Source organism: Martes martes (assembly GCF_963455335.1).
Source record: "Martes martes genome assembly, chromosome: 9".
NCBI lineage: Eukaryota > Metazoa > Chordata > Mammalia > Carnivora > Mustelidae > Martes > Martes martes.
Genome location: NC_137896.1, coordinates 21374278 through 21399446, shown reverse-complemented (window position 1 = coordinate 21399446; position 25169 = coordinate 21374278). Strand labels below are relative to the sequence as shown.

At 42.2% G+C, this 25169-nt stretch overlaps 2 protein-coding genes across 2 annotated transcripts in view; both read right to left on the bottom strand.

Moving 5' to 3' along the window:
• The window catches only part of RBL1 (RB transcriptional corepressor like 1), a gene marked incomplete at its 3' end in the record, with an annotated part of 64669 nt that extends 57436 nt beyond the window's left edge, over positions 1-7233 (bottom strand). The window contains exons 1-2 of the mRNA XM_080812704.1: positions 7005-7233; positions 3086-3219 (exon numbers count right to left, since the gene is read on the bottom strand). Coding sequence (XP_080668830.1) covers positions 3086-3219; positions 7005-7160 — 290 coding nt within the window. The 5' untranslated portion in view covers positions 7161-7233. The remainder of the gene's footprint in view (positions 1-3085; positions 3220-7004) is intronic.
• A 9883-nt stretch (positions 7234-17116) lies between these two features.
• Positions 17117-25169, bottom strand: part of MROH8 (maestro heat like repeat family member 8) — a gene marked incomplete at its 5' end in the record, with an annotated part of 62420 nt that continues 54367 nt past the window's right edge. Inside the window, 2 exons of the mRNA XM_080812705.1 lie at positions 17117-17546; positions 20493-20650. Of these exons, the coding sequence (XP_080668831.1) occupies positions 20502-20650 (149 nt within the window). The 3' untranslated portion in view covers positions 17117-17546; positions 20493-20501. The remainder of the gene's footprint in view (positions 17547-20492; positions 20651-25169) is intronic.

The window sequence follows — 25169 nt, the reverse complement described above, 5'->3', positions numbered from 1 at the left end:
CACTTGTAATTCTTTTTTGTCGGAATGAACATGATGATACTCTTATGCTCTTTTAGTAGTTAAGAATCTGACACCTAAAAAAAAATTTGTACCACTCTACATTTAAAAAATGGGGGTCTTTTGACCCATCCCTACACTTTTAGGAATTTATCTGAAATACATTTCATAATAATCTGTCTGTAATTACAAGGAATTGGATACAATCTAAATGGTCATCAGTAAGGGGTTGGCTAAATATATGAAATATCCTTATATCTTAAGTCCTAAAGTGAGGAAGAGCTACTTATGGTGATATGGAAGAATTACCAGAATATAAAGTAAGAAAAGCAACAACAGGGGCACCTGGGTGGCTCAATTGTTAAGCACCTGCCTTTGGCTCAGGTCATGATCTTAGGGTTCTGGGATTGAGCCCCGTGTCTGGTTCCTGTCTGCTTTGCCCTCTCCTACTCCCCCTGCTTGTGTTCCCTCTTTTGCTGTGTCTGTCAAATAAGTAAATAAAATATTTAAAGGAAAAAAAAAAGAAAAACAACAATACTTAGAGTATGATCTCATTATGTTTTAAAAAAACTAAAACACTGAAAAACAGATTTTTTTTTTTTAGATTTATTTTTTATTTATTTGACAGAGAGAGAGATCACAAGTAGGTAGAGAGGCAGGCAGAGAGAGAGGCGGAAGCAGGCTCCCTGCCAAGCAGAAAGCCCGATGCGGGGCTCGATCCCAGGACCCTGAGATCATGACCTGAGCCGAAGGCAGAGGCCCAACCCACTGAGCCACCCAGGCGCCCCAGATTTTTTTATATTATTTGAAAGTTTGTGAACCTTTTTAAAAATTTTGGTAGAAGTATGTATAATATAAAATTTACTATTTTAACCATGTTTAAGTGTACAGTTAAGTGGTATTAAGTATATTCCCATTGTGTAATCATCACCATCTATTTCCAGAATATTTCATTATTTGAAATTTTTATCATGTACTCCAAATTTTAAGTTATTCTTTTTTTGTTCTGTTTCCCCAACAACCTAGTATTATAAAGATTTTAAAAATTTTATACAGTCAATGATGAGAAGCACTGATAGAAAAAAGTCAGATTATTTTATACTGCAGCAATTAAAAAATTAAAAAAATTACTCAATTAAAAAAATTACTTGAACTCCCATCAATCTTAATTATACTTTCATTTTATTTTTATCATAAATTAAAAAATTGTTATCTACTGAATTTTTTTTTTTGGTATTCTACTGAAGGTTTTTTTTTTTTTTTTTTAAGATTTTTATTTATTTATTTGACAGACAGAGATCACAAGTAGGCAGAGAGGCAGGCAGAGAGTGAGAGAGAAGCAGGTTCCCTGCTGAGCAGAGAGCCCGATGCGGGGCTCAATCCCAGGACCCTGAGATCATGACCTGAGCCGAAGGCAGAGGCTTTAACCCACTGAGCCACCCAGGCACCCCTCTACTGAAGTTTTAAAAATTGTCTTGAATGTATTATTTTTCCACTTATGCAAACTAAAATTGTTCTGAGAAAAAAATTTTTTTTTAAATTTTGCATAAACTGAAACTTAATTGCTCTTCCTCGATAGGTCTTTTAAAGTTTGTTTGTCTTCCATGCTGGAAACCCAGGAAAGCAAATGGACAACAACCTCGAATAGTTTTGTCATGGGTGAAAAACCCAGAAACAGAGAACATTACCACCTATCCAAATCTGGATCCTTCCATTTCTTTTGTTTTGTATCCAGGCAAATAAATAGTTCCATATGGTTAATGCCAGGGCAAGTAAAAGCTATAGCTAAGGGGCGCCTGGGTGGCTCAGTGGGTTAAAACCTCTGCCTTCGGCTCAGGTCATGATCCCAGGGTCCTGGGATAGAGCCCCGCATCGGGCTCTCTGCTCAGCAGGGAGCCTGCGTCCTCCCTTCTCTCTCTCTGCCTACTTGTGATCTGTCTGTCAAATAAATAAATAAAATCTTAAAAAAAAAAAAAGCTATAGCTAAGACCTACTGATTGCTTACTTGTTGCACAGTAAAAAATATTAACTCTATAGTAGAAAAATTGTAGGACAACACACTGAGCAGATTATCAAAATTAACACAAGCAAAGCACAAGGATATTGTGCCTCCAGATGTGATACAGCAAGGACACAAAATTACTTATGTAGTTTTCTATCTGGGGTGTATAATGGGGTGTCTCTAATCATAAGAAAACATAAGACAAATCCAAAATGAGGAGCAATCTATTAAAAAGGGGTTGGAGTGTTTGTGGACTACATTCTTGCAAATATTCCTGATTAAAGGAAACTAAACAGATATAGTAAGTGAATGTAGTACCTAATCCTTGATTGGAATATTCTTTCAAAAAATTGCTATAAAGGGGCGCCTGGGTGGCTCAGTGGGTTAAAGCCTCTGCCTTTGGCTCAGGTCATGATTTCAGGGTCCTGGGATCGAGCCCTGCATCAGGCTCTCTGCTCAGCAGGGAGCCTGCTTCCTTTCCTCTCTCTCTGCCTGCCTCTCTGCCTACTTGTGATCTGTCTGTCAAATAAATAAATAAAATCTTAAAAAAAATTGCTATAAAGATTATTATTGGATCAACTAATAAAACTAGAATAGAGATGACAGATTAAATTATGATATCAATGTTAACTCTGCTGAAGTTGGTAACTGTGGTAGTTATCCAAATACACAATGAAGTATTTAGGGGTAAAGGGCTATAATGCATGCTACTTACTTTGAGATGATTGAGGAAAAAATATTTGAGAATGATCAAATGACAAAGCAAATGGAGTAAAGTGTCAATAAGAGGTGAATTTAGGTCAAGGGTATATGAGTGTTAGGTGCTTTCCTTATTTTGCAGCTTTTCTAAAAGCTTGGAATTCTTTCTAAATCTTAAAAAAATAATGAAAAAATTACAGATTAAAAAATAGTATAAATTCTTCTGTCTGAAGTCAGAATTTGAGGAAGAAAGGCAATGGAAGAATATGAGAATTGGAAAAGGATACCTATAGGACAACAAACTTTAAATGGAATAGAGTTGCAGAAACTAAATTCTAAAAGTAAATTTAGGACTTATAGAAGTGTTTGAAAAATCAAGTGTTTTACCTTAGTTTAGCTGAACGCAGTATTCTGGTAAGTGATACACAATTTCCTTCCATGATACCTTTCCCAACAGTGGGAATAATGCTTTTGCGGCATGCAACATACAATGAACATGCCAACCAGTGTATAACTTCTCCCTGGCAGGCAAAAAACAAACAGCAAAATGAATATATTATGTTAAATTGCTTGAGTTCTAAAACCAGAAAGGATCTTAGAACTATCTGGTCTTATTTTCGTTATGTATCTAACAGGCCAGAGCAGTGAAGATATTTGCCCAAGATCACACAAAGCTTAGTTTTACAGAAATGAGTATAAAACTCCTTACTTTCAGTCCTGTGTAAGATGACATATCAGCATTAATCTAAAAATAGATCTCTCATCTATACCCCAAATCTGATATTATTTGAAGGAGTTCTCTTAAAATTTTTCAGCCTCAGCATTAGCTTACTTGATTTGAAAACACCAGTCATGGCCTTGATGATGCTCAAGTTCCTTTCCACCACTTCAGTTTTATGTCTCCTTTTTTTTTTTTTTTAAAGATTTTATTTATTTATTTGTCAGAGAGATAGAGAGAGTAGAGGCAGGCAGAGTGGCAGGCAGAGGCAGAGGGTTTAGAGGCTTTAAATTGAGGCAGAGGCTTTAGACTTGAGATCTCTCCAAGCTAAAATTACTTCATGACTTTACCACTGAACTACATATGTAATTTAAGGATTAAAAATTAGACACAAATCTTATAGCACAGTTCTGCAGAGCCTCTTTAAGACCAGTCTCTAAAAGAATAAAAACATTGAAAGATTTCTTGTAATAATCCAAAACGGAGGACAGAAATGGGTGGCAACCAATAGAATTAAAACCCAGTGTTAAAAAAACAAAAACAAAAACAAAAACAAAAAAAAACAAAAAGAAAACCCCAGTGTTATACCCTAATGTATGGACAAGTCTTATTTGCTCAAGGTACTAAATGAGGCATGTAAGCTTGTGGCTGAATACTTTTAGAAGCCTTGATTAACAAATTTTGGGGAATAGTATCCAAGTATTAGAGAGCCACCAGATACAAGTTACTAGATGAAAACACCACTAAGAGAAAACTTAAGTACCAGTATTTTTGCTTTTTCTCCCTAAAAAAAAAAAAAAAAAGGAAAAAAAAAGTCAACTATATTACTTATTTTAATTCTTTGATGTTAGACCTTAGAATACAAAGATGGTTTCTGACCTCATATAATATCAAATCTAGAGTAAAGAAAAGGAACAAATAACGGTTATCTTTAATTGGTGAGATGTATGCTATAAGAATTGAAGATAAAGTGTGAGAGAATATATAGTAGAGTAACAGATTTTGAGGAGAGGTTAGAGAATTCAGAAGAAGACTTAAAACTCGTTAAGTGGTGAATCATCAAAATATAAGGGGTGAGAGGGAAAGGCAAGGGGGAAATATAAGTGGGGGCTTGTCAGGTATACTGACAGGGATAGGAGCTGGGGAGAGGGTTTCTTTCTTTCTTTCTTTTTAAAGATTTTATTATTTATTTGTCAGAGAGGGGAAGAGAGAGAGAGAGCGCGCACGCACACAAGCAGGCAGAGTGGCAGGCAGAGGTGGAAAGAGAAGCAGGCTCCCTGCCAAGCAAGAAGCCCGATGTGGCACTCGATCCCAGGACCCTGGGATCATGACCTGAGCTGAAGGCAGAGGCTTAACCGACTGAGCCACCCAGGCATCCCTGGGGACACGGTTAGGGAGAAAGAGTAGATATGGGGCATCTGGGTGGCTCAGTGGGTTAAAGCCTCTGTCTTCGGCTTAGGTCATGATTCTAGGATCCTGGGATGGAGCCCCACATCAGGCTCTCCGCTCGGCGGGGAGCCTGCTTCCCTTCCTCTCTGCCTACTTGTGATCTCTGTCAAATAAATAAAATCTTAAAAAAAAAAAAAGTAGATATATGAAAAGACCTACTCCAAGAGCCTTTCACCAAAAACAAACAAAAGAAAAAAAAGAGGAGGAAGAAAATAAAAAACTTGGGACAAAATAACAGTCCCCAAATCTTAATTCATACATCTGTGCTTTTTTTTTTTTAAAGAATTTATTTATTCATTTGACAGAGAGATCACAAGTAGGCAGAGAGGCAGGCAGAGAGAGAGGAGGAAGCAGGCTCCCTGCGGAGCAGAGAGCCCGATTCGGGGCTCGATCCCACAACACCGGGACCATGCCCTGAGCCGAAGGCAGAGGCTTTAACCCACTGAGCCACCCAGGCGCCCCACATCTGTGCTTTCTGAATCAAACATTTAAGGTGTCCTGATCAACTTCATCTTGTTCACTTAGCTCTTCAGACTTACTTCTTCAATCTGCCTGTTGTAGGGAGTGAGGGAAAGGTTTCCAGACAGAGGGAATGGCACGGAGAAAACATGCAAGTGGGAAGAAACTTGGTATATTCAAGAATTTGAGGGGCACCTGGGTGGGGCAGTTGGTTGAGCATCTGACTCTTGGTTTCTGGTCAGGTCATGATCTCAGGGTCCTGGGATCAAGTCCTGTACCTGGCTAACAGCACAGTCAGCTTGAGACTTTCTCTCTGCCCCTCCCCTCTGCATGCTCTCTTTTTTCTCTCTTAACAGATAAATCTTAAGTTTCTTTTGAAAGAGGTGTCGAGTTTAGTGCCTTGACTACACTTTGCACTCAGTAAATGTTTATTCAATGACAGATCAAAGGAGGGCTTAGGAAGTCAGAAATGCCTTCTCAGGCTTTTAAAAATTAGTTTGTTTTCACTGAGTGGCCATAATTCATAATCTCCCTTACTTGCCTATTCTTCCTTCAGCCACCCATGGATGCAGGTCACAGTCCTTTATCCAATCTACCAGTCCTACCCCAGAGACATACAAGGGCGTCTCTTAGGTATTTTCTCCCTCAACACTCAACTCCAAATATCCAACTACATGCCTCTGAACGCAATTAATTATTTCATTAGTAATAGTAATAATTCATTCATGAATTAACTATTTCACCGGGTGGTAAGTCAGTGAATCCAGGCCCCTTGGATTATGCAGGAAAGTCTCTGAATTTAAGGTTACTGGAGGAGTATGCTGGAATACATCCTATCGCAATGCTATCTCTATACTGGAGTCCTTTAATAATTAGCAGAATGACCTTGAGCAGCACAGTCCTCTGGGCCTTGATATTACTACCTGGAAAGCAGGTATAATACTGCCCTGCCACATTCACAGGGCTGCTGGGGGGGCTTCATGCGAGAACGATTGGGGGGAAAACCCAGTAATGACGGCACTTATTTAATTCAAAGTCAGGCGCTGCGCTAAGCATCAGGATACTGAGACGGGAGGAGGCTGGGGCTGAGGGCTGAGCCCCACTTGCTGATGATGGCTTTCATCAAAGCGAGCAGCCCACAGCTCCGCCCGCCGGGGTGAGGCCGCACCGTGGGGCGGTTCCAAGGCTCGGACTCCGCCCGGCTCCACCACTAACCGCGCGGCCTTGGGCACGTAGCTTGGGCACTCCGGTGGAACGGTTCCCAGGATTGTGGCGAGAACGGAGCGAGATGACATATTTAAAGGGCTGGGCGGTGGTGTCGGCACTACAACTAACTTCAGCTTTTACCATTCCGGCATTTGGTTTTTTAATAGATTTATGGGCGCTATCGTGACGTCTGCGGCTCTCGGCGGGAAGCTGGTGTGGAGTCTAGGGGACCCCCGAGGGGCGTGCGACCGCGGACAAGCCGCCCCTCTTCCGGACTTCAGTTTCCCGCCTCAGAAAGAAAATGGATAGATGGGTCTACACCCGCCCTTCCAACTCCGCACTCGGCGGCGCCCGGCGGGGAAGCGACCCTTCCCGGTGGGGAAACTCCCACCGCCCCACAAGGTGGGGTAGGGGCGGGGCGGGGGTGGGGCCTGGCGGGGGTCGGGTCCGGCCGCCCCACCTGCCGCCGCTCACCTCTAGGCTGTAGTTGCCCCGGATGGCGGTGAAGTCGTCCAGGGCTTCGGCCGCGCTCCCCTCGTCGAGGTTCAGCTCCTGGCACAGGGCCTGCAGCGCCTCCCCGGCCGCGGCGACGACCGCTGCCCCCTCAGCGTGGGGTTCGTGCTCGAACATCCCCTCTGGCCGCGGTCACAGCCCCCCGACTCCTTTCTCCCTCCTGGGCGCTCTACCCACAACCACCCGCGCCAAAGCGCGCGAAAGTCGGTGGCTTCAGAGCGACCGCTGTCCGCTAGTCTGCATCCGCGTTTCTCCTCAAAAAGTCCGTTTCACCTCCAGGGCATTCCGTGGTCTCTCTCTGAAACTGTGATAAGAAGATGGACCTCGGTTCCAGGAAAAAAACCTAGGCTTGGTCCTTGGCGGGCCGTGGTGAACAGCAGGCGGAGTAAATTGGTGCGGAGGGATCGGCAGCCGCGCGCAGAGTCTGTTGGGAATTGTAGTCCATATCCTGCCTTGACTCCCGCGGGTCCACTCTGGTCTCACCAGCTCATTGGTTCGGGCCGGGCTGCCTATCCCGAGGTGTCCTCCATCGTCTTAGGGAGAAGCCTCGTTTGTACCACTAACCCATGGGCCTGGATTTGTCACTGCCCCGCCAAACATAGTCTGACTGCCCCATTAGGAGGGAGGCAGGAACAGAAAAAAAGTGGTTCTGTGACAGCGGGAGACCCCAGGACTCTGTCCCCTGTGCCCAGTGAGTGGTTTGTTGAGCGATTGAAGGGCTGGCGAGGCAAACCAGGCTTGACCTAGGCTGAAAGCACTGCAGTGATAAGCTCTCAGGAGCCTGGGAACTGTCCTGGGAAAGACCATCGTCGTTCCAGGCTTGAACATGGCCTGAGCATAAGCCTGAAGGCATGGAACTGGTCTCCAAGCCGAAACCCCTTCTCCAGGAAGAGCCAGAGTGATCCAGAGCATGTCCATCCTTGGCTCAAAATCTTTCAGTGTATTCCTTTTACCCTTGAAATAGTATCCAAACTCCTTTGGATGCCCCACAGGGTCCCTGTGATCTGGCCTCACCTCATTGCCCCCACCCAAGTGTCTAATGAGGTGCAGCCTCACTGCTTTGTTTTGGGACCTTGAAAATGCCAAGTGCCCAAGCTAGTTCTTGCCTCAAGGCCTTTGTCACACACTGGTCAAATGGCCCCAAATACTCTATACCAGGTCTTTGCTTGTCTGGCTCCTCCTTGTCATTCAAGATCAACCGTTACCTTCTCAGCTCCTTCCTGAGCGCTAAAGGAGCTGACCCCCCCCCCCCGCCCCCATTTAATTGTCTTCATAGCCCCATATCACTATCTGAAATTATCTTGTTTATTCACTGGCTCTTCCTACTAAAATGTGAGTTGCATGAGAGCAGGGGCCTTTTTTTTCCTGTTCACTGTATTACAAAGTTTAGATTAGTGCCTGGCTCATAGCTGGCACTTAGTACTTAACAAAGTATGTTTGAAAAGCTGCAAAGAGCCCACTGATTTTGGATGAGGGAAGGAGTCACCAGTGATGAAAATGGAAGGCAGGTCAAGGTAGGTTGCAAAGGACCTCATATACCCCACTAAAAGCCTAAACATTGTCAGTGGGGGTTTTAATGAAAAGACGTGAGGAATGACCAATAATGTTCTGGGAAGGTCCCTCTGGCTACAGCAGGACACATGGATTGGATGGGGTAGAGACTAGAGGTATGGAGATAGTAGGAGCTGGTCCAGCATTGAAAGGAGCCAGTCTGGAGGGAGGTCTCTTAGAACAGAATGGGGCACTGCTAGAGGGGGAAGAGTCCCCAGTAACAGAAGTTTCTATCTAAGTCAAGAGGGTGAAAGGTAATGTTGTTAACAAAATGGTAGTAGAAGCAGAATGACGAGATCAGTTCCAGAGCAGTTGTGTTTGTGATGCCTCAGATACTTTAAGAGGAGACTGTTGGATCCTAGAAGGTATTCCCTCTCCTCTCTCCCAGCAATTTCCCAGTCTTCTACACTGTCCACACCTGGAGAAGGGTGGGACTTGGGAACCCCCTGCAAGCTGGGTCTCAGATAAGTAAAGACTCAAACTTCTCTCACCCTCCAAATTCAAAATCAAACAGAAACATCCATGTGGCACTTCCAACGCTTCTTCCTTCTAGAAGCTACTACTGCAGTTGACTTTAGCACCACCTCATTATTCTTGGGAGAAGACGTAGTGTCTGCACAGAGACTCCCCTCCCGTTAGTATTTAGAGGATTGGTATGTGTAGTTGAGGGGAAGTCTGTCTCCCATGCCAAGGGGTCTGTAACAGGGTTTATCATCCTTTCCCCTAACTTTTCTTTTCCTGTCAGCAAAGAAATGTCAGGATTAGTGGAGATAACATGAGTGAAGTCCCTCTTGGAGTGGCTTATTTTCTAATTAACCTGTGTTTATTTGAGAGAGAGCTTCAGGAGTAGGGACATGAGGATTTGGGAATATTCAGGCAATACCTGAAGCCTAGGGAGCAGGGAGGGAGGGTGTTGGCATAAGAGGGGACTCAAGGGGAGAAACTTTAGACATGCTTAAATTTCAGGGATGGGCAGAATTTGAGGAATGAATGAGTTAAACTGTCTACAGAGGTATAAAAATAAAGGAGTGGTATCTCAGAGGCCAGGAAAGAAGTACTCCATGGAGCCTAACACTGCAGATAATTCAAATAGAATTCAAAGAAGACCTCTTATATTATCATTCATGTGTTTTCTTTAAAGATTTTATTTACTTATTTGACAGAGAGATCACAAGTTGACAGAGCAGCAGGCAGAGAGAGAGGAGGAAGCAGGTTCCTCCTGAGCAGAGAGCCCGATGCGGGGCTCAATCCCAGGACTCTGGCTGGGATCATGACCTGAGCGGAGGCAGAGGCTTTAACCCACTGAGCCACCCAGGTGCCCCTATCATTCACGTTTTTTTTTTTTTAAGATTTTATTTATTTATTTGACAGAGAGAGATCACAAGTAGACAGAGAGGCAGGCAGAGAGAGAGAGAGAGGGAAGCAGGCTCCCTGCCAAGCAGAGAGCCCGATGCGGGACTCGATCCCAGGACCCTGAGATCATGACCTGAGCCGAAGGCAGCGGCTTAACCCACTGAGCCACCCAGGCGCCCCCCTATCATTCATGTTTTTAGTGACATTTGCCAGAGCAGTTTTCTGTACCATGTGGGAATGAAAGCTGGGAAGGAAGGTCAGAAAGTTGAAAGTAGGAAGTAAAAGCTTCTAAGAAGTTTGGTGGTGGAGAGGAAAAAGGAAGGGAATTTTCTAGCATAGAGGAAACAAGTATGTGAATAATCAGGGACAGGAGCAGGCGGAGAGAGATTGAAGATAAAGAGCTTATTCAGTTAGCCAGGCCCTAGAAAAGTGACCAAGCCAAGAATCTGGAGCTTGGCCTTCCTCTTGGTATAGCTCCTGTCTGGAAGGTTATAACCTTATATCTAGATTAAGCAGAACTGCTAGGTGCTCTGCTGAGTGCAAAATAGAGCAACATGCAGTAGGGAGTTGAGAGTGGTAAAGGTTTGGAACAACTGTTGAGAAATATCACTTGGTCTGTCAAATGCAAACATTATGGTCGGAATTTTTTGAGGAGAAATAAAGTAAAACTAAGTCTGCCCCCCATGAGATCCTGGCTTTCATAGCTGGTCCTGGACAAGATCACTAGAGTTGAGAAGCCTCAAGTTTTTTGCTTTTGCCATAACTAATCACTTTTTTTCTTTAAAAAAAAAAAGACATTTATTTGAGAGAGAGTCAGTGAGAGAGAGCATGAGAGAGCAGAAAGTCAGAGGGAGAAGCAGACTCCCCATGGAGCTGGGAGCCGGATGCAGGACTCAATCCTGGGACTCCAGGATCATGACCTGAGCCAAAGGCAGTTGCTTAACCAACTGAGCCACCCAGGCACCCAACCAATTTCCTTTTTAATCCAGATCTGAACTGTAGAAGGTGATTCTGAGCTTGAAAAGAAACCAAGAAAAAAGGAAAGAGCTCTCAGGGATTATAATCCAAGCCAAACCAGAAACTCCCCCATTTTTCATTTTTATAGTGGTTTGGCTTTCAGTGAATTGCAGTATATGGACTCTAACCTGTTTCTACTTTGCTACTGGATTTGGTTCTCCTGATTCTTTTCACACTTCATGCATACTGAGTCCTGAAAATCCTTCATTTCTTCATTCTACAAATGTTTACTGAATGCCTGCTATGTGCAAGATACTGATTCTTCCTTTGCTGTGACTTTCAGATCACCCAGACTTGAACTGATGGGCTTTGCTGGCTTAAAAATGATCCAAGAACAAAAGAAGCCCCTCTCAAATGTTATCCAGCAAACAAAAAATGAGAAACGTTACACATTTTTCCTTCTCTTCAGGACTGGATCTAGGCTCTTTGGATTTTCAGTAAGTCATATCCTGTCTGCATAAGGCTTCCACTTTCATTCCCTATCTTATGATTCACCTGATCTGTAACCTTTTACATCAAATCAATGAGTTACTTTTTTTTTTAAGATTTTATTTATTTATTTGACACAGAGAGAGAGAGAGATCACAAGCAGGCAGAGAAGCAGGCAGAGAGAGAGGAGGATGCAGGCTCCCTGCCGAGCAGAGAGCCCGATGCGGGTCTCGATCCCAGGACCTGAGATCATGACCTGAGCCGAAGGCAGAGGCTTTAACCCACTGAGCCACCCAGGCATCCCGTATGTCTTTGGTTTTCAATAAATAATACTGCCATGGTCACCAACCTCCCTCTACCACCTGCCCCCAAACGAGCCCATGGTTTCCTCTTAATCATTGACTCTTCAGCTCCTTCATCCCCTATAGCTACATCACTAAATCTTGTGGATTCCTCTTCTATCAGGTTTCTAGTTATCTTTCAATATTTTATGTTTTCTCTTCCAATCCATCTTACGTTTCGTTACTAGTTTTTCTCAAGCAGCATTTATATCATGTCAGTTCTTTTCTCAAAACTCTGCAGGGGTTCACACTATTACAGCTGAATCAGGCTTAGGCAGCTTAGCGTCGAGGACACATCTCTCAGATCCAGCTACACCTGCATGCTTCTTTTTCTTTCATCAATATGCTCTCCCTACTTTTTTAAAATCAGGGTTCATGTTGGTTTTATTTTTTTCTTATTATCCAGTGGTGTGCCCATTTAACACTAAACTGAATTTTGAATAGGAAAGTATGGATAGTGAAACATTTATTCTGCCTTTCATTTCTGCTCTGCTACATCCTCTAGGTTGTTTCTATTTTGATTCCACTGTGTGACGGGCTCTATGATTAGCCTCCTGTGGTTTACTATTTCATAATTCCCCAGAGCATGCGTCCAGAGCCTGATTAAGGCCTTTGGAGGCTCCAAAACTGAAAAGATTATAGTGTACACCCTCTCAATTGTCATTTAAAATATAAACAATTCTAAACTACAGAGTAAGTGTATGAAAGTATAACAAAGTTCTGGCTTTTTCCCAGCATGGCTATTTCATTTTGAAATTCCTTCAAAAACTTTTTATCCCTCGGCTTTGCTATGCCTAAGTAGGTACTTGGTGTGCACATGTTCCTCTAATAAAAAACTACTTACCTAACCTTCTAACTGTCAAAAAAAGCAGTTAGTAGTTGTGGGGGAGGGGCTAGACCTGACCTCATCATTCTTGCTGTTCTTGGTCCTCAAAAGAAACACTAAAGTGGTGGTCCTTAAGCTGGGTCCCTACCAGGAAAGTAGTGCCCAGTCCTAGTCACAAGGACAATTAAGTGATTTTTGTCCCTCTTCCTTTACACTTTGGGGAAATCAGAAACTGAAAAGACCATTTTAACTTAAAAATGTAATTCTAGGGTTTATTCAACAAAATCTATACCTATGGCACTCAATTTGGTCAAAGGAGGATATTTCAAGATAGCATTTTCTTTTAAGTTTTCCTTTAAGAGATTGTCTGACATAGACGTAATTCTACCTATGACCAAAACTTATGACCACTTTTGTTTCCCGAATCCATACATACCTGGATTAATCCTGCTCCCCCTTAAAAAAAGGAGAGAGGGGGGTGCCTGGGTGGCTCAGTGGGTTGGGGCTCTGCCTTTGGCTCAGGTCATGATCCCAGGGTCTTGGGATAAGAGCCCCACATCGGGCTCTCTGCTCAGTGGGGTGCCTGCTTCCTTCTCTCTCTCTCTGCCTGCCTCTCTCCCTGCTTGTGATCTCTGTCAAGTCAATGAATACAATCTTTAAAAAAAAAAAACAACTATAATAAACCAAGAAAAACAAAAATGTTTTCTGAACTTCTCTTTGTAAACACTGTTTTTTAATTTCAAATAAATCCTGATTTAATATCCTGATTAAAGTGTTCAGGTACAGGGTTTTCACATAAGGAATCAGATGCAGAAGTGTCTTGAGATTATTTTGGGATGTGGTCACTTACCGATTTTTTTCCCAAGGCAAAACCACTTAACTAATGTCTATTTCGCACACGTGTGTGTGTTTTGAAGATTTTATTTATTTGAGAGAGAGTGAGTGAGCGAGCAAGAGAGCACAAGTGGGGGGCTGGTGTCAGAGGGAGAAGCAGGCTCCCCTTTGAGAAGGGAGCCCAATGCAGGGATTGATCCCAGGACCTGGCATCATGACCTGAGCTGAAGGCAGAGGCTAGACTAACTGAACCACTCAGGTGCTCCTGTGTGTGTGTGTGTGTGTGTTTTAAGTAGGCTCCCCAGCATGGGGCTTGAACTTGTGACCCTCAGATAAAGAATCAGATGCTCTACAGACTGAGCTAGCCAGGGACCCCAATCTATTTCATGTTTTTATTTCACTTTTGGAGGTGTCAAGGCCTGGGTGGTATTACAGTATTAATATTTCAAATATCTTAAAAGATTCTTTCAAAAATGAGAATGCTATAACAATTTCATTAATTGTTAAGTATCAAAAAGTTCTGAAGTTCTGAATTAAAAGACCCTTTTATAACTTTTTTTAAAACATTTTTTTAAGATTTTATTTATTTATTTGACAGAGAGAGAAATCACAAGTAGGCAGAGAGGCAGGCAGAGAGAGAGGAGGAAGCAGGTTCCCCGCTGAGCAGAGAGCCCGATGCGGGGCTCGATCCCAGGACCCTGAAATCATGACCTGAGCCGAAGGCAGAGGCTTTAATCCACTGAGCCACCCAGGCGCCCCCCTTTTATAACTTTTTAAATGCCATTTTCAATTGTTTTAATAATTCAGTTGATGAAAATAATTTTGCAAAGGACTTTTGGCTTAGAAACCTGAAAAAAGAAAAAAATTCTGACAAGATTACTTAAAGCTCTGAAACAGGATACCACAAAGGAAGTTGTAGAAATGTGTTTGGCCTAATACCTATTTGAAAAAAAATTTCTTTTTAAAAAATGCAGTGGGGGGCACCTGGGTGGCTTAGTTGGTTAAGCGGCTGCCTTTGGCTCAGGTCATGATTCCAGGGTCCTGAGATCGAGCCCCACATCAGGCTCCCTGCTCAGCAGAGAGCCTGTTTCTCTCTCTCTCCCTCTGCCTGCTGCTCTGCTTACTTGTGCTCTCTCTCTCTGTCAAATAAACAAATAAAATCTTGAAAAAAAAATAAAAAATGCAGTGGGAGGGCCACCTGGATGGCTCAGCGGGTTAAAGCCTCTGCCTTCGGCTCGGGTCATGGTCCCAGAGTCCTGGGATCCAGCTCCGCATCAGGCTCTCTGCTCAGCCGGGAGCCTGCTTCCCTTCCCCTCTCTCTGCCTGCCTCTCTGACTACTTGTAATCTCTGCCTGTGGGATAAATAAATAAAATCTTTAAAAAAAATGCAGTGGGATTGGTTAGCCAGACTTTATAATTCTGTGGGCTGTTAAACTGAAATGATAATCTGGGCAGTAATATAACAAAAAAACTTCTTAGAAATCATCAAGGCTCTTGCAGAGGAAACACTGTCTTTCCTAGAAAAATCAGTTTCTTTAATTTTAAGGTCAGAATACCTGAACTGCCTACAAATTCTTTTCCTTTTTAGTGTCCTGCCCTTTTTGCCACAAAAGTGACTTCCTAAGATCATCTGATACACAACCAAGAGTTTAGGTCAGTAGGGTTTAGTAGGTTTGATTCGGTTGGTGGATGGTTAAAAGACAAAGGTTTGGGAGATACATTCTTATACGGAGTAAAGAGAACTGTGACCTCTTGTATATACTTGAGTGACTGGAGAGGCAGGTTCTTTGATTGTGGTGCTCTGAAGTGGTCTGGGGCAAGGTTTCACTAAAAACAACTGTGTGAGGGCCCAATAAGGCTGGATTCCATATTTGATATATCTTCTGTACCGTCTCAACTTTCTACCTTTTATCTCATTCACAGGTGAGCATCCTTTCTGGATTCTCAGATCCATCCCCTTTGTAATCTCTTCCTATATCCCTGCTTCCTTTAAAAATGTCCCTTTCTATATTCACACCACCATCTCTGTTAAAAGAAAATGGGGGAGGGAGGGACGGATAGCGCCTTCATAAAGATTCTTTGGTATTCACAGGAACCATTTTAAACCAGTGCCATCTTCCTTGGACATCAGACTATAAACTCTACGGGGTGAGAGAAAGTATAGAAGACAAATCATTCAATAACGGGCACACAGTCATCTTTTGTGGTGGAAGTCCTCACCATTGTTCAGGAAGAATAGAATCCATCACTTCCTCTGTGTTTTGTATAACAGAAGGCAGTTGTTGATTACCCTTTCTAATCCTTTTCCTTTGCTGTGTTCTGATAAGGGTTTGGGAAGAGGTAGAGAAAGCAACTGATATGATAAAGGGCACCTGGGTGGCTCAGTGGGTTAAGCTTCTCCCTTTCGCTCAGGTCCTGCTCTCAGGATCTGGGATCAAGCCCTGCATGTGGCTCTCTGCTCAGCAGGGAGCCTGCTTCCCCCTCTCTGCCTGCTGCTCTGCCTACTTGTGATCCCTCTCTCTGTGTCAAATAAATAAATAAAAATCTTAAAAAAAAAAAAAAGAAAGCAACTGATATGATATGGTTTCTGGGATGACAGGAAAATCTCTGTTTCCCACCATCACCTCCAGCCTCATTTCCAAATATCTCCTCTCCCCCTTATGCTCAATATGCCTAACACTTCTCAATTAGAGATTCATGCCTTTGGCTTAAGAGCTCTATCTTGTTGAGTTCTTGGGTGGCTCAGTTGGTTAACCGTCTGCCTTTGGCTCAGATCATGATTTCTGGGTCCTGGTATTGAGTCCCATACTCAGTGGGGAGTCGGCTTCTCCCTCTCCCTCTGCCCCTCCCCCTGCTTGTGCTCTCTGGCTCTGTCTCTCTCTCTCAAATAAATAAATAAAATCTTAAAAAAAAAAAAAACCAAAAAACCTCTACCTTATTAAAAAGCAAACATCCATGGTGCCTGGGTGGCTCAGTGGGTTAAAGCCTCTGTCTTCAGCTCAGGTCATGATCCCAGGGTCTTGGGATCAAGCCCCACATCAGGCTCTCTGCTCAGAAGGGTCCCGGCTTCCCCCTGCCTCTCTCTGTCTGCCTCTCTGCCTACTTGTGATCTCTGTCTGTCAAATAAATAAATAAAATCTTAAAAAAAAAAGCAAATACCCCTGGAAGAGTTAAGGTCATTAAAACTTGCATTATTAATCATTTCCACATAACAACCAGTTCATTAGAGAAAGGATAGAAAAGGATCTTGGAGCCAGGAAGGAGGGGGAATCTGAGAGGAGAGAGATTTTAGTTTTACCTAGTGCAAGTTTACTTGCCAGGATTGATGTCTAGGAAATTCTACCCTCCCCCCAATCCCATCTTTTACTTACTCGATAGTTTAATCTTTTTTTTTTTTTTAAGATTTTATTTATTTATTTGACAGAGAGAGAGACAGCAAGCTAGGGAATACAAGCAGGGAGAGTGGGAGAGGGAGAAGAAGCAGGCTTCCCGCCAAGCGGGGAGCCTGATAGGGGGCTCAATCCCAGGATGTTGGGATCATGACCTGAGCCAAACGCAGACGGTTAACAACTGAGCCACCCAGGAGCTCCAGTTTAATCTTTCAATAAGAAAAAAAAAGTAATTTCTTAAAAAGATGTATCTCAGTACAAGGAAGTAAAACAATATTCAGAGTAAAAAAAGTAAGACTCTAAAATAATAAAGACTTGGCTGGGTCAATAATAGATAGTGAATAATACCTTTTAATAGTATATGATGAAAATAAAACTGAAACCATATTCAATTATATTGAACTTTTAACATATTCTAACACAAATGTTCAGACATTTTTGATTTGTATATTTAAAAAATTCTATAAAACACAAACCTATGTCTGAGGAGAGCCTTGTAAAAAAAAAAAAGGAGATATTTAGAATTACAGGACTTGTTACTGTAATCATTATTAAGTACTTCTTCAGCCTTTCCCAAACTGTTGAGGTAGTAAAAAGCAGACCTCTGCTTCTTCTTCTTCTTCTTCTTCTTCTTTTTTTTTTTTTAAGTAATCTCTATATCCAACATTGGGCTTGAACTCTCAACTCCGAGATCAAGTTGCATGTTCCACCAACTGGCCTTGCCAGGCATCCCAGACCTCTGCTTCTTAATGGATGCTTCTCTCTGTGAATTTTAACACAATGAAACATAAGTAAGTACTGTGTGTGCCCCTCCCTGTTGGTGGTATTACTCAGAAAATAAAAATCTGCTTGGAAGGAAAGGGACTCTGGCATAAATATGAGTGAGGAGAACGGATTCTTTTCAAACTCTTACATGTCTCTGGGGATCTAAACCACATCCTAAACCTTGAGGTCTGTTCACTGCTGTGAGACAGGGTAGTACATGCGATCAAACCCAGGATTCAAACAATATTTCTTAAGGAAAACCACCACCTTTTGTTCTAAGTCCACTCTCCCATGGTGTTTGAAGCACATTCTATTCTATTGAAAAATGAGGTATGCTAATTTTGTTTTTATTATTTGGGGCTCAATATCACTTTACAACTTTTTTTTTTTTTTGTTATATGAATTTGGAGTATGAGTTCAGCAACTGGGATTCATGGTAGAGTAGTTCTGTATTTATTGACCACAGAGAGAGAGAGTAGAGGAGAAAAGGGCAGAGCCGACCAGCCAAGGGTGTGGACTTTGCGGCCAGATTCTTGAGTTTGAATTCCGGCATTCACTAGTTATGTGACTTAGGGCAAGTCATTTTCATCTTCTGTCCCTCAGTTTTCCCACATGTAAAATGGGGAGAACCATACATGGAGTGGTTGAGGACTGAAAAAGTTAATCATAAAATGTCCTTAGAGTCTGGCTCATTGTAAACATTCAGTAAGTGTTATTTTCACTGGATAACCCATAAAATGGATAGTTCAAAAGGGGAGAGTGAAGGTGGTTTAATGCAGTGAGGCCAAGGAGTAATTCAAATGTGCTCAGTGCACTGAAGTTTAGCATCCAGCGTCCATCCTCCAGGTGTCCTCTTGGCTCTGCTCAAGGGTGAAGATTTAATTCAGCAGACAGCTGGGGCCTGCACTTGGCTCAAAACTCCTAACTGCTAGTCTCAAATATGAAGACCTCCCTTGGGCAGGGATCCTCTTGAGGTGACACTTGGCATGCTGAGACAGTCCCTAAAACAAACCCAACTCACCATTAATCATAAAGAAGTGTATAAAGATGTCTTGGCAGAGGGCTGGGGGTGAAAGGTGAAAATCAGGGGGACAGGGTGGTGAGGACTCGTGTTGCTCACTTTACAACAAAAACTTCATGTAATTCACCGTTGGGTGTGTCTGTTTTTCACGTGCTGGTTGACTCATTTCCTCTCTTTTCTCATACCACATCCCGGAGGCCTCTCCATTGCCCTAGACAGTTCTGCTGTGGCTCTCCACTTACCTTCCTCAACCGAACAAAAGCCTGGCAAGTAGACCAACAGTGACCATTTCTAATTAATTTGGTATACCTCTTGGGGGTTCCCGCCCTTCTACGTGCAGCTTATCCAAGTATTCACCTAACACAAACTAGTCTCTTTTTGGGGACACTTCTTGAAAATGTTCTCCATCTATGCTTAAAGCAGACAGGTGGGTGCTCAACAAACAGTAGTTCCTATCCTGGAGTCACTTGAGGATCTGACAGTGGTTGTAGGAGAGGGAATCAGGAAAATGAAAAAGGGAAGGAAAGAGTGAAAATCTTACGGGACTGGGGTAGATTTAGTATTATATTACTTCAAAAATTTTTTCTTGCTTCAAGGTTTTTAAGGGAAAGACAAAGAAGGAAAAAGGCCACAGGGATTTTATAAAAATACATCAATAAATATCAAACTATGAGAATTCGTTGTTACTTTATTCTTAAGATTGTTGACAAGTAGATGGGGCTTTGACGAAAGACCCAACGGTACTAACATTGCAATTTTTTTTTAATAATTTGAAAATTTTTTTATAAACACATAATGTATTATTAGCCCCAGGGGTACAGGTGTGTGAATTGCCAGGTTTACACACTTCACAGCACTCACCATAGCACATACCCTCCCCAATGTCTATAACCCCACCACCCTCTCCCGACCCCCCTCCCCCCAGCAACCCTCTGTTTTGTGAGATTAAGAGTCTCTTATGGTTTGCCTCCCTCCTGATCCCAGCTTGTTTCGTTTATTCTTTTCCTACCCCCAACCCCCCCACGTTGCATCTCCACCTCCTCATATCAGGGAGATATGATAGTTGCCTTTCTCCGATTGACTTATTTTGCTAAGCATAATACCCTTTAGTTCCATCCACGTCGTCGCAAATGGCAAGATTTCATTTCTTTTGATGGCTGCATAGTATTTCGTTGTATATATATATACACCACATCTTCTTTATCCATTCATCTGTTGATGGACATCTAGTTTCTTTCCATAGTTTGGCTATTGTGGACATTGCTGCTGTAAACACTCGGGTGAACATGCCCCTTTGGATCACTACGTTTGTATCTTTAGGGTAAATACCCAGTAGTGCAATTGCTGGGTCATACGGTAGCTCTATTTTCAACTTTTTGAGGAACCTCCATGCCTAACATTGCAATATTAACATTTATTTCGAATCTCTTTTGAAGCTGTGCTCGACCTGTTTACCAAGACTGTAACGTCATGGCAGTTCTGGCATGCCTCAGAAACTCAGCAGAATTTCACTATTTCTGCAGATTTAACCAAGAGCTGCCCTCCCTTATATATTCTAATTCTTTTTTTTTTTTTTAAGATTTTATTTATTTATTGTCAGAGAGAGAGAGGGAGAGAACAGCAAGGGGAGCACCAGGCAGAGAGAGAAGCAGACTCTCTGCTGAGTGGGGAGCCTGATGCGGGGACTCAATCCCAGCACCCTGGGGATTATGACCTGAGCCAAAGGCAGACACTTAACTGACTGAGCCAGGGGCCCCTATATTTTAATTTCTTAGAGATTTGGACAGCAAAAAATATGTTCTGAGGTAATTAAATGGGTGGAGGTAGCTTCAGGCTGACATTGCTTGAAGTCTGATTTAAAAAATGGGGCACTATTGTTTTTGTGGTTTCTGAAAGAATTAGTTTTTACCCGATGTTACTTACCTTGCATTTCTAAGTAGGAAGACAGCCCATGAGCTTCCTCAACCCGCAAACGGACTGCCTGGTATCTGGTTCAGCCCCCAACTTGTGCACTCGGAAGAGAGCCCGAGAGGCGAAGATGCGCAGGGAGGGCTCAGGATCACCCAGCAGATCTCTCAGATCTAAATGGTCAGACAACCCAGGTTGGAGGTGAAGATCTATGGAAATGATCACTGTTCCAGACCCCAAACAGCCAACAAGCCTATAGCAGCTGAGATAAAGGACTAACTTTTTCTAAAACCATTTGAAAGCTATACATTTGTAGACCAATTCCAATTTTGACCCATGAAACTTACTCACTTTGAATTGCCAAATAGTTTTTTTCCTTTACAATAACCACACTGCTAAGTAGTCCACCTAAAGTCAAATCATCTGTACCTGTCAAGCTATGTTTAAGATTGTTGATTTCTAAGTTCCTGTGTTGGTCCTAGACGCTACGCTTAAATCATTACTCCCTTTTAAGTTTTTTTCTTAATTTTTTTTTTTAGTTTTTATGTTTCTTATTGCAAAATAAATAAATGTTAATTGTGTAAAAATTTACATAACAGATAAGCACTAGAAGAAAATCAGTTACCCATCATTCGACCACCTGAGAAAATCACTGTTGTTTCCGTTTCTTTTTTCTATTCAGTTACACGTGTGCCTTTTTGTTCAAATGGAACCTCAATATACATATTACCTAATAATTGCTTATTTAATATTGCACATTACTTATCCAAGTCATTAAAATTTCTTTCTGTAATATTTTTCATAGCTTTGGGGTGCCTGGCTGACCTAGTTGGTAGAGCATGCAACTTTTCATCTTGGGGTTGTGAGTTCAAGTCCCATGTTGGGCATAGAGATTATACTTAATTTAAAAAAAATATTTTTCATGGCTTCATATGATTCTGTAATATGGATATACTATACTTTATGAAACTAATTTTTTTGTATTTCTAATCTTGGATGTTTTCCATTTTTTGCTATTTTAAATAACACTGGAATGAATATTCCTGTACCTATTTCTGCTTATTTTCATAGGTTAAATTCTTAGCAGTGAGATTGATACATCAAAGTATATATTTACTTAAAGGGTTTGATACATACTGCCAAACTCCCGTATAAAAAAGGTATATCAATCCATGCTCATACCAGCACAGTGTATAATAATGTCAGTTTTTGGGTGCCTGGCTGGAACATGCAGAAGAGCATGTGATTCTTGATCTCAGGGTCGTGAGTTCAAGCCCCACATTGGATGTGGAGATTACTAGAAAAAATAAATAAACATTATTTTTAATTTTTATTTTTTAATGATAAACTTTAAAAAAAGATAATGTGGGGCACCTGGGTGGCTCAGTGGGTTAAAGCCTCTGTCTTCGGGTCAGGTCATGGTCCCAGGTCCTGGGATCGAGCCCTGCATTGGGCTCTCTGCTCAGCAGGGAGCCTGCTTCCCCTCCTCTCTCTGCCTGCCTCTCTGCCTACTTGTGATCTCTTGTCTGTCAAATAAATAAATAAAATTAAAAAAAATAAGGATAATGTCAGCTTTCCCTTAACATATCTGTGTTAGGTATTAATTAGTATGCTTTGCCATTTTGACAGAAAAACTTATACTGGTTTCTCATCATTGTTTTGTTTTACAAACTGAAAAATTAATTTTTAAAAAAGATTTAATAATTTACTTGAGAGAGGAAGAGAGCAGAAGGAGCAGAGGGAGAGGGAGATGTAGCCTCCCGCTGAGCAGGGAGTCTGATGCAAGGCTCTATCCCAGGACCTTGGGGTCATGACCTGTGCTATGCTGAAGGCAGATGCTTAACTGACTGAGCCACCCAGGTGCCCCCACATGTTTTTTTAAGATTTTATTTATTTATTTGAGAGGGAGCAAGCGTGCACGTGCACAAGTCAGGAGAGGGGCAGTGAGGAGGGAGAGGGAAAGACTCTCAAGCAGACTCCATGCTGAGCACAGAGCCCACATGGAGCTCGAGCTCACAACCCCAAGATCACAACCTGAGCAGAAACCAAGAGTTGGGTGCCCAACCTACCTACCACCCAGGTGCCCCTGTTTTCAAAATTTTAATTACTAGTAATAGTGAATATTTTTTCATACATTTATTGGCCATTCATCTCCTATGAACTGCTTATTCATATTGCTTTCCACTTTTCTTTTGAGATCTACTGATTTATTTAAAGGATATGAACCCTTTATCATATTGCAAATATATTCCCTAAATTTTTGTTTAGTTTTCAGTTTTGTCTGCTTTTTTCCAAAGATGATTTAAAATTTTTTATATAGATAAATCTATCATTCTTTTACTTTATGGATCTGTCTTTGGTATCATACTTAGACAAAGCTCTCTTTTAAAAAAAGTTTTATTTAATTAAGTAATCTTTACACTCACTGTGGGGCTCAAACTCATGACCCCAAGATCAAGAGTCATATGCTTTACCAACTGAGCCAGCCGGGTGCCCCTAGATAAGGTTTTGTGTTTAATTTCCAATTCTCTAAGAACTCGAAAATGCTCAGGGCGTCTTCATAGTTTGAAGTTTTTAATTTTTTATTTTTTTTTAAGATTTTATTTATTTATTTGAGAGAGAGAATGAGAAAGAACATGAGAAGAGGGAAGGTCAGAGGGAGAAGCAGACTCCCTGCCAAGTAGGGAGCCTGAGGCGGGACTTCAGAATCATGACCTGAGCCAAAGGCAGTCACTTAGCCAACTTAGCCACCCAGGCGCCCTCTTTTATAATTTTTAAAAAATTTTATTTTTAAATTTTTTTTTTAAAGAATTTATTTACTTACTTATTTTTAAAGATTTTATTTATTTATTTGACAGACAGAGATCACAAGTAGGCAGAGAAGCAGGCAGAGAGAGAGGCGGGGAAGCAGGCTCCCCGCCGAGCAGGGAGCCCGATGCGGGGCTCGATCCCAGGACCCTGGAATCATGACCTGAGCCAAAGGCAGAGGCTTTAACCCACTGAGCCACCCAGGCACCCCTATTTTTAAATTTTTAAAAAAGATTTTATCTATTTATTTGACACACAGAGAGCACAAGCAGGCAGAATGGCAGGCAGAGGGAGAGAGAGAGAAGCAGGCTCCCCGCCGAGCAAGGAGCCCGATGTGGGACTTGATCCCAGGACCCTGGGATCATATCTGAGCCGAAGGCAGCCGTTTAACCAACTGAGCCACCCAGATGCCCCTATTTTTAATTTTTTTAAGGATTTTGTCTATTTGAGATAGAGTGAGTGAGCACAAGTTGTGGGGGTGGGGTGGGGTAGGCAGAGGGTGAGGGACAAGCAGAGGCTTGAGCAGGGAGCCTAATGGGGCTTGATCCCAGAACCCTGGGATCATGACCTGAGCCAAAGGCAGACACTTAACTGACTGAGCCAGCTAGCTGCCCCTAAAGATTTTAAGTAATCTCTACACTCAGTATGGGGCTGGAACTCATTGTATATACTACAGAATGATCACCACTACAACAAATCTAGTTAATATCTCTAATAATCTTTTTCTACAAGTGTTTTCCTTTTAATTTAATAAATTTATTTTACGTGAACTCTACCCCTGATGTGGGGCTCAAACTTATGACCCTGAGACCAAGAGTTGCATGCTCTATTGACTGAGCCAGCCAGACATCCCTCGCATAATCTTTCTTTTTCTTTTTAAAGGTTTTATTTATTTATTGACAGAGAGAAAGAAAGCACAAGCAGGGGAGTGGGAGGCAGAGTGAGAGGGAGAAGCAGGCTTCCCACCGAGCAGGGAGCTCGATGTGGGGCTTGATCCCAGGACCCTGGGATTGTGATTGTGACCAGAGCCAAAGGCAGATGCTTAACTGACTGAGTCACCAAGGAGCTGCACCTCATAATCTTTCTTTTTCTTAAGATTTTATTTGTCAGAGAGAGAGAGAGAGAAAGAGTGAGCATAAGCAGGGGGGAATGGCAGGCAGTGGGAGAAGTAGGCTTCCTTCCTGCTGAGCAAGGAGCCCAATGTGGGACTTGATCCCAGCACCCTTGGATCATGACCTGGGCCCAAGACAGATGCTTAACCGACTGAGCCACCCAGGCCTCCCATTCTCATAATCTTTCTTAAATAAGGTCCAGCTTCTGGCAATTTTACCAGTTACATATTTTTATTTTAAAAGCAGTGAATTGTTCAGAATTTTTTAAGATTTTTTTTCTCAAGATTTATTTATTTGAGAGTCAGAGAGCTGGGGAGGGGCAGACGGAAAAGGGAAGCTGACTCGCTGCTGAGCGTGGAGCCTGAAGTGGGACTCAATCCCACAACCATGAGATCACAAGCTGAGCTGAAATGAAGAGTTGGACACTTAACCAACTCAGCCACCCAGGCGTCCCTGGAAGATTTTATTTTTAAGTAATCTTTCCATCCAACATGGGGCTTAAACTCAGCATCTAGGTTCAAGAGTCTCATGCTCTATCGACTGAGCCAGCCAGGTGCCCCCAGGATTTTAATTTGGTTCTCACAATACTTTTGAGTTTTGAGGCTTGGTGTTTTCATGGCATTTTCTAATTGTACGACTACTTCTTGAGTGGGAATAAATAATTCTTTGAGAGCTAAATCTTCAAAGCTGTATCGTTATAGAAAATTTCCACTTGCTGCCAATTCAGGAAACCACTTATTTATATGAGGCTTGCCTTATATGACTCTAAACC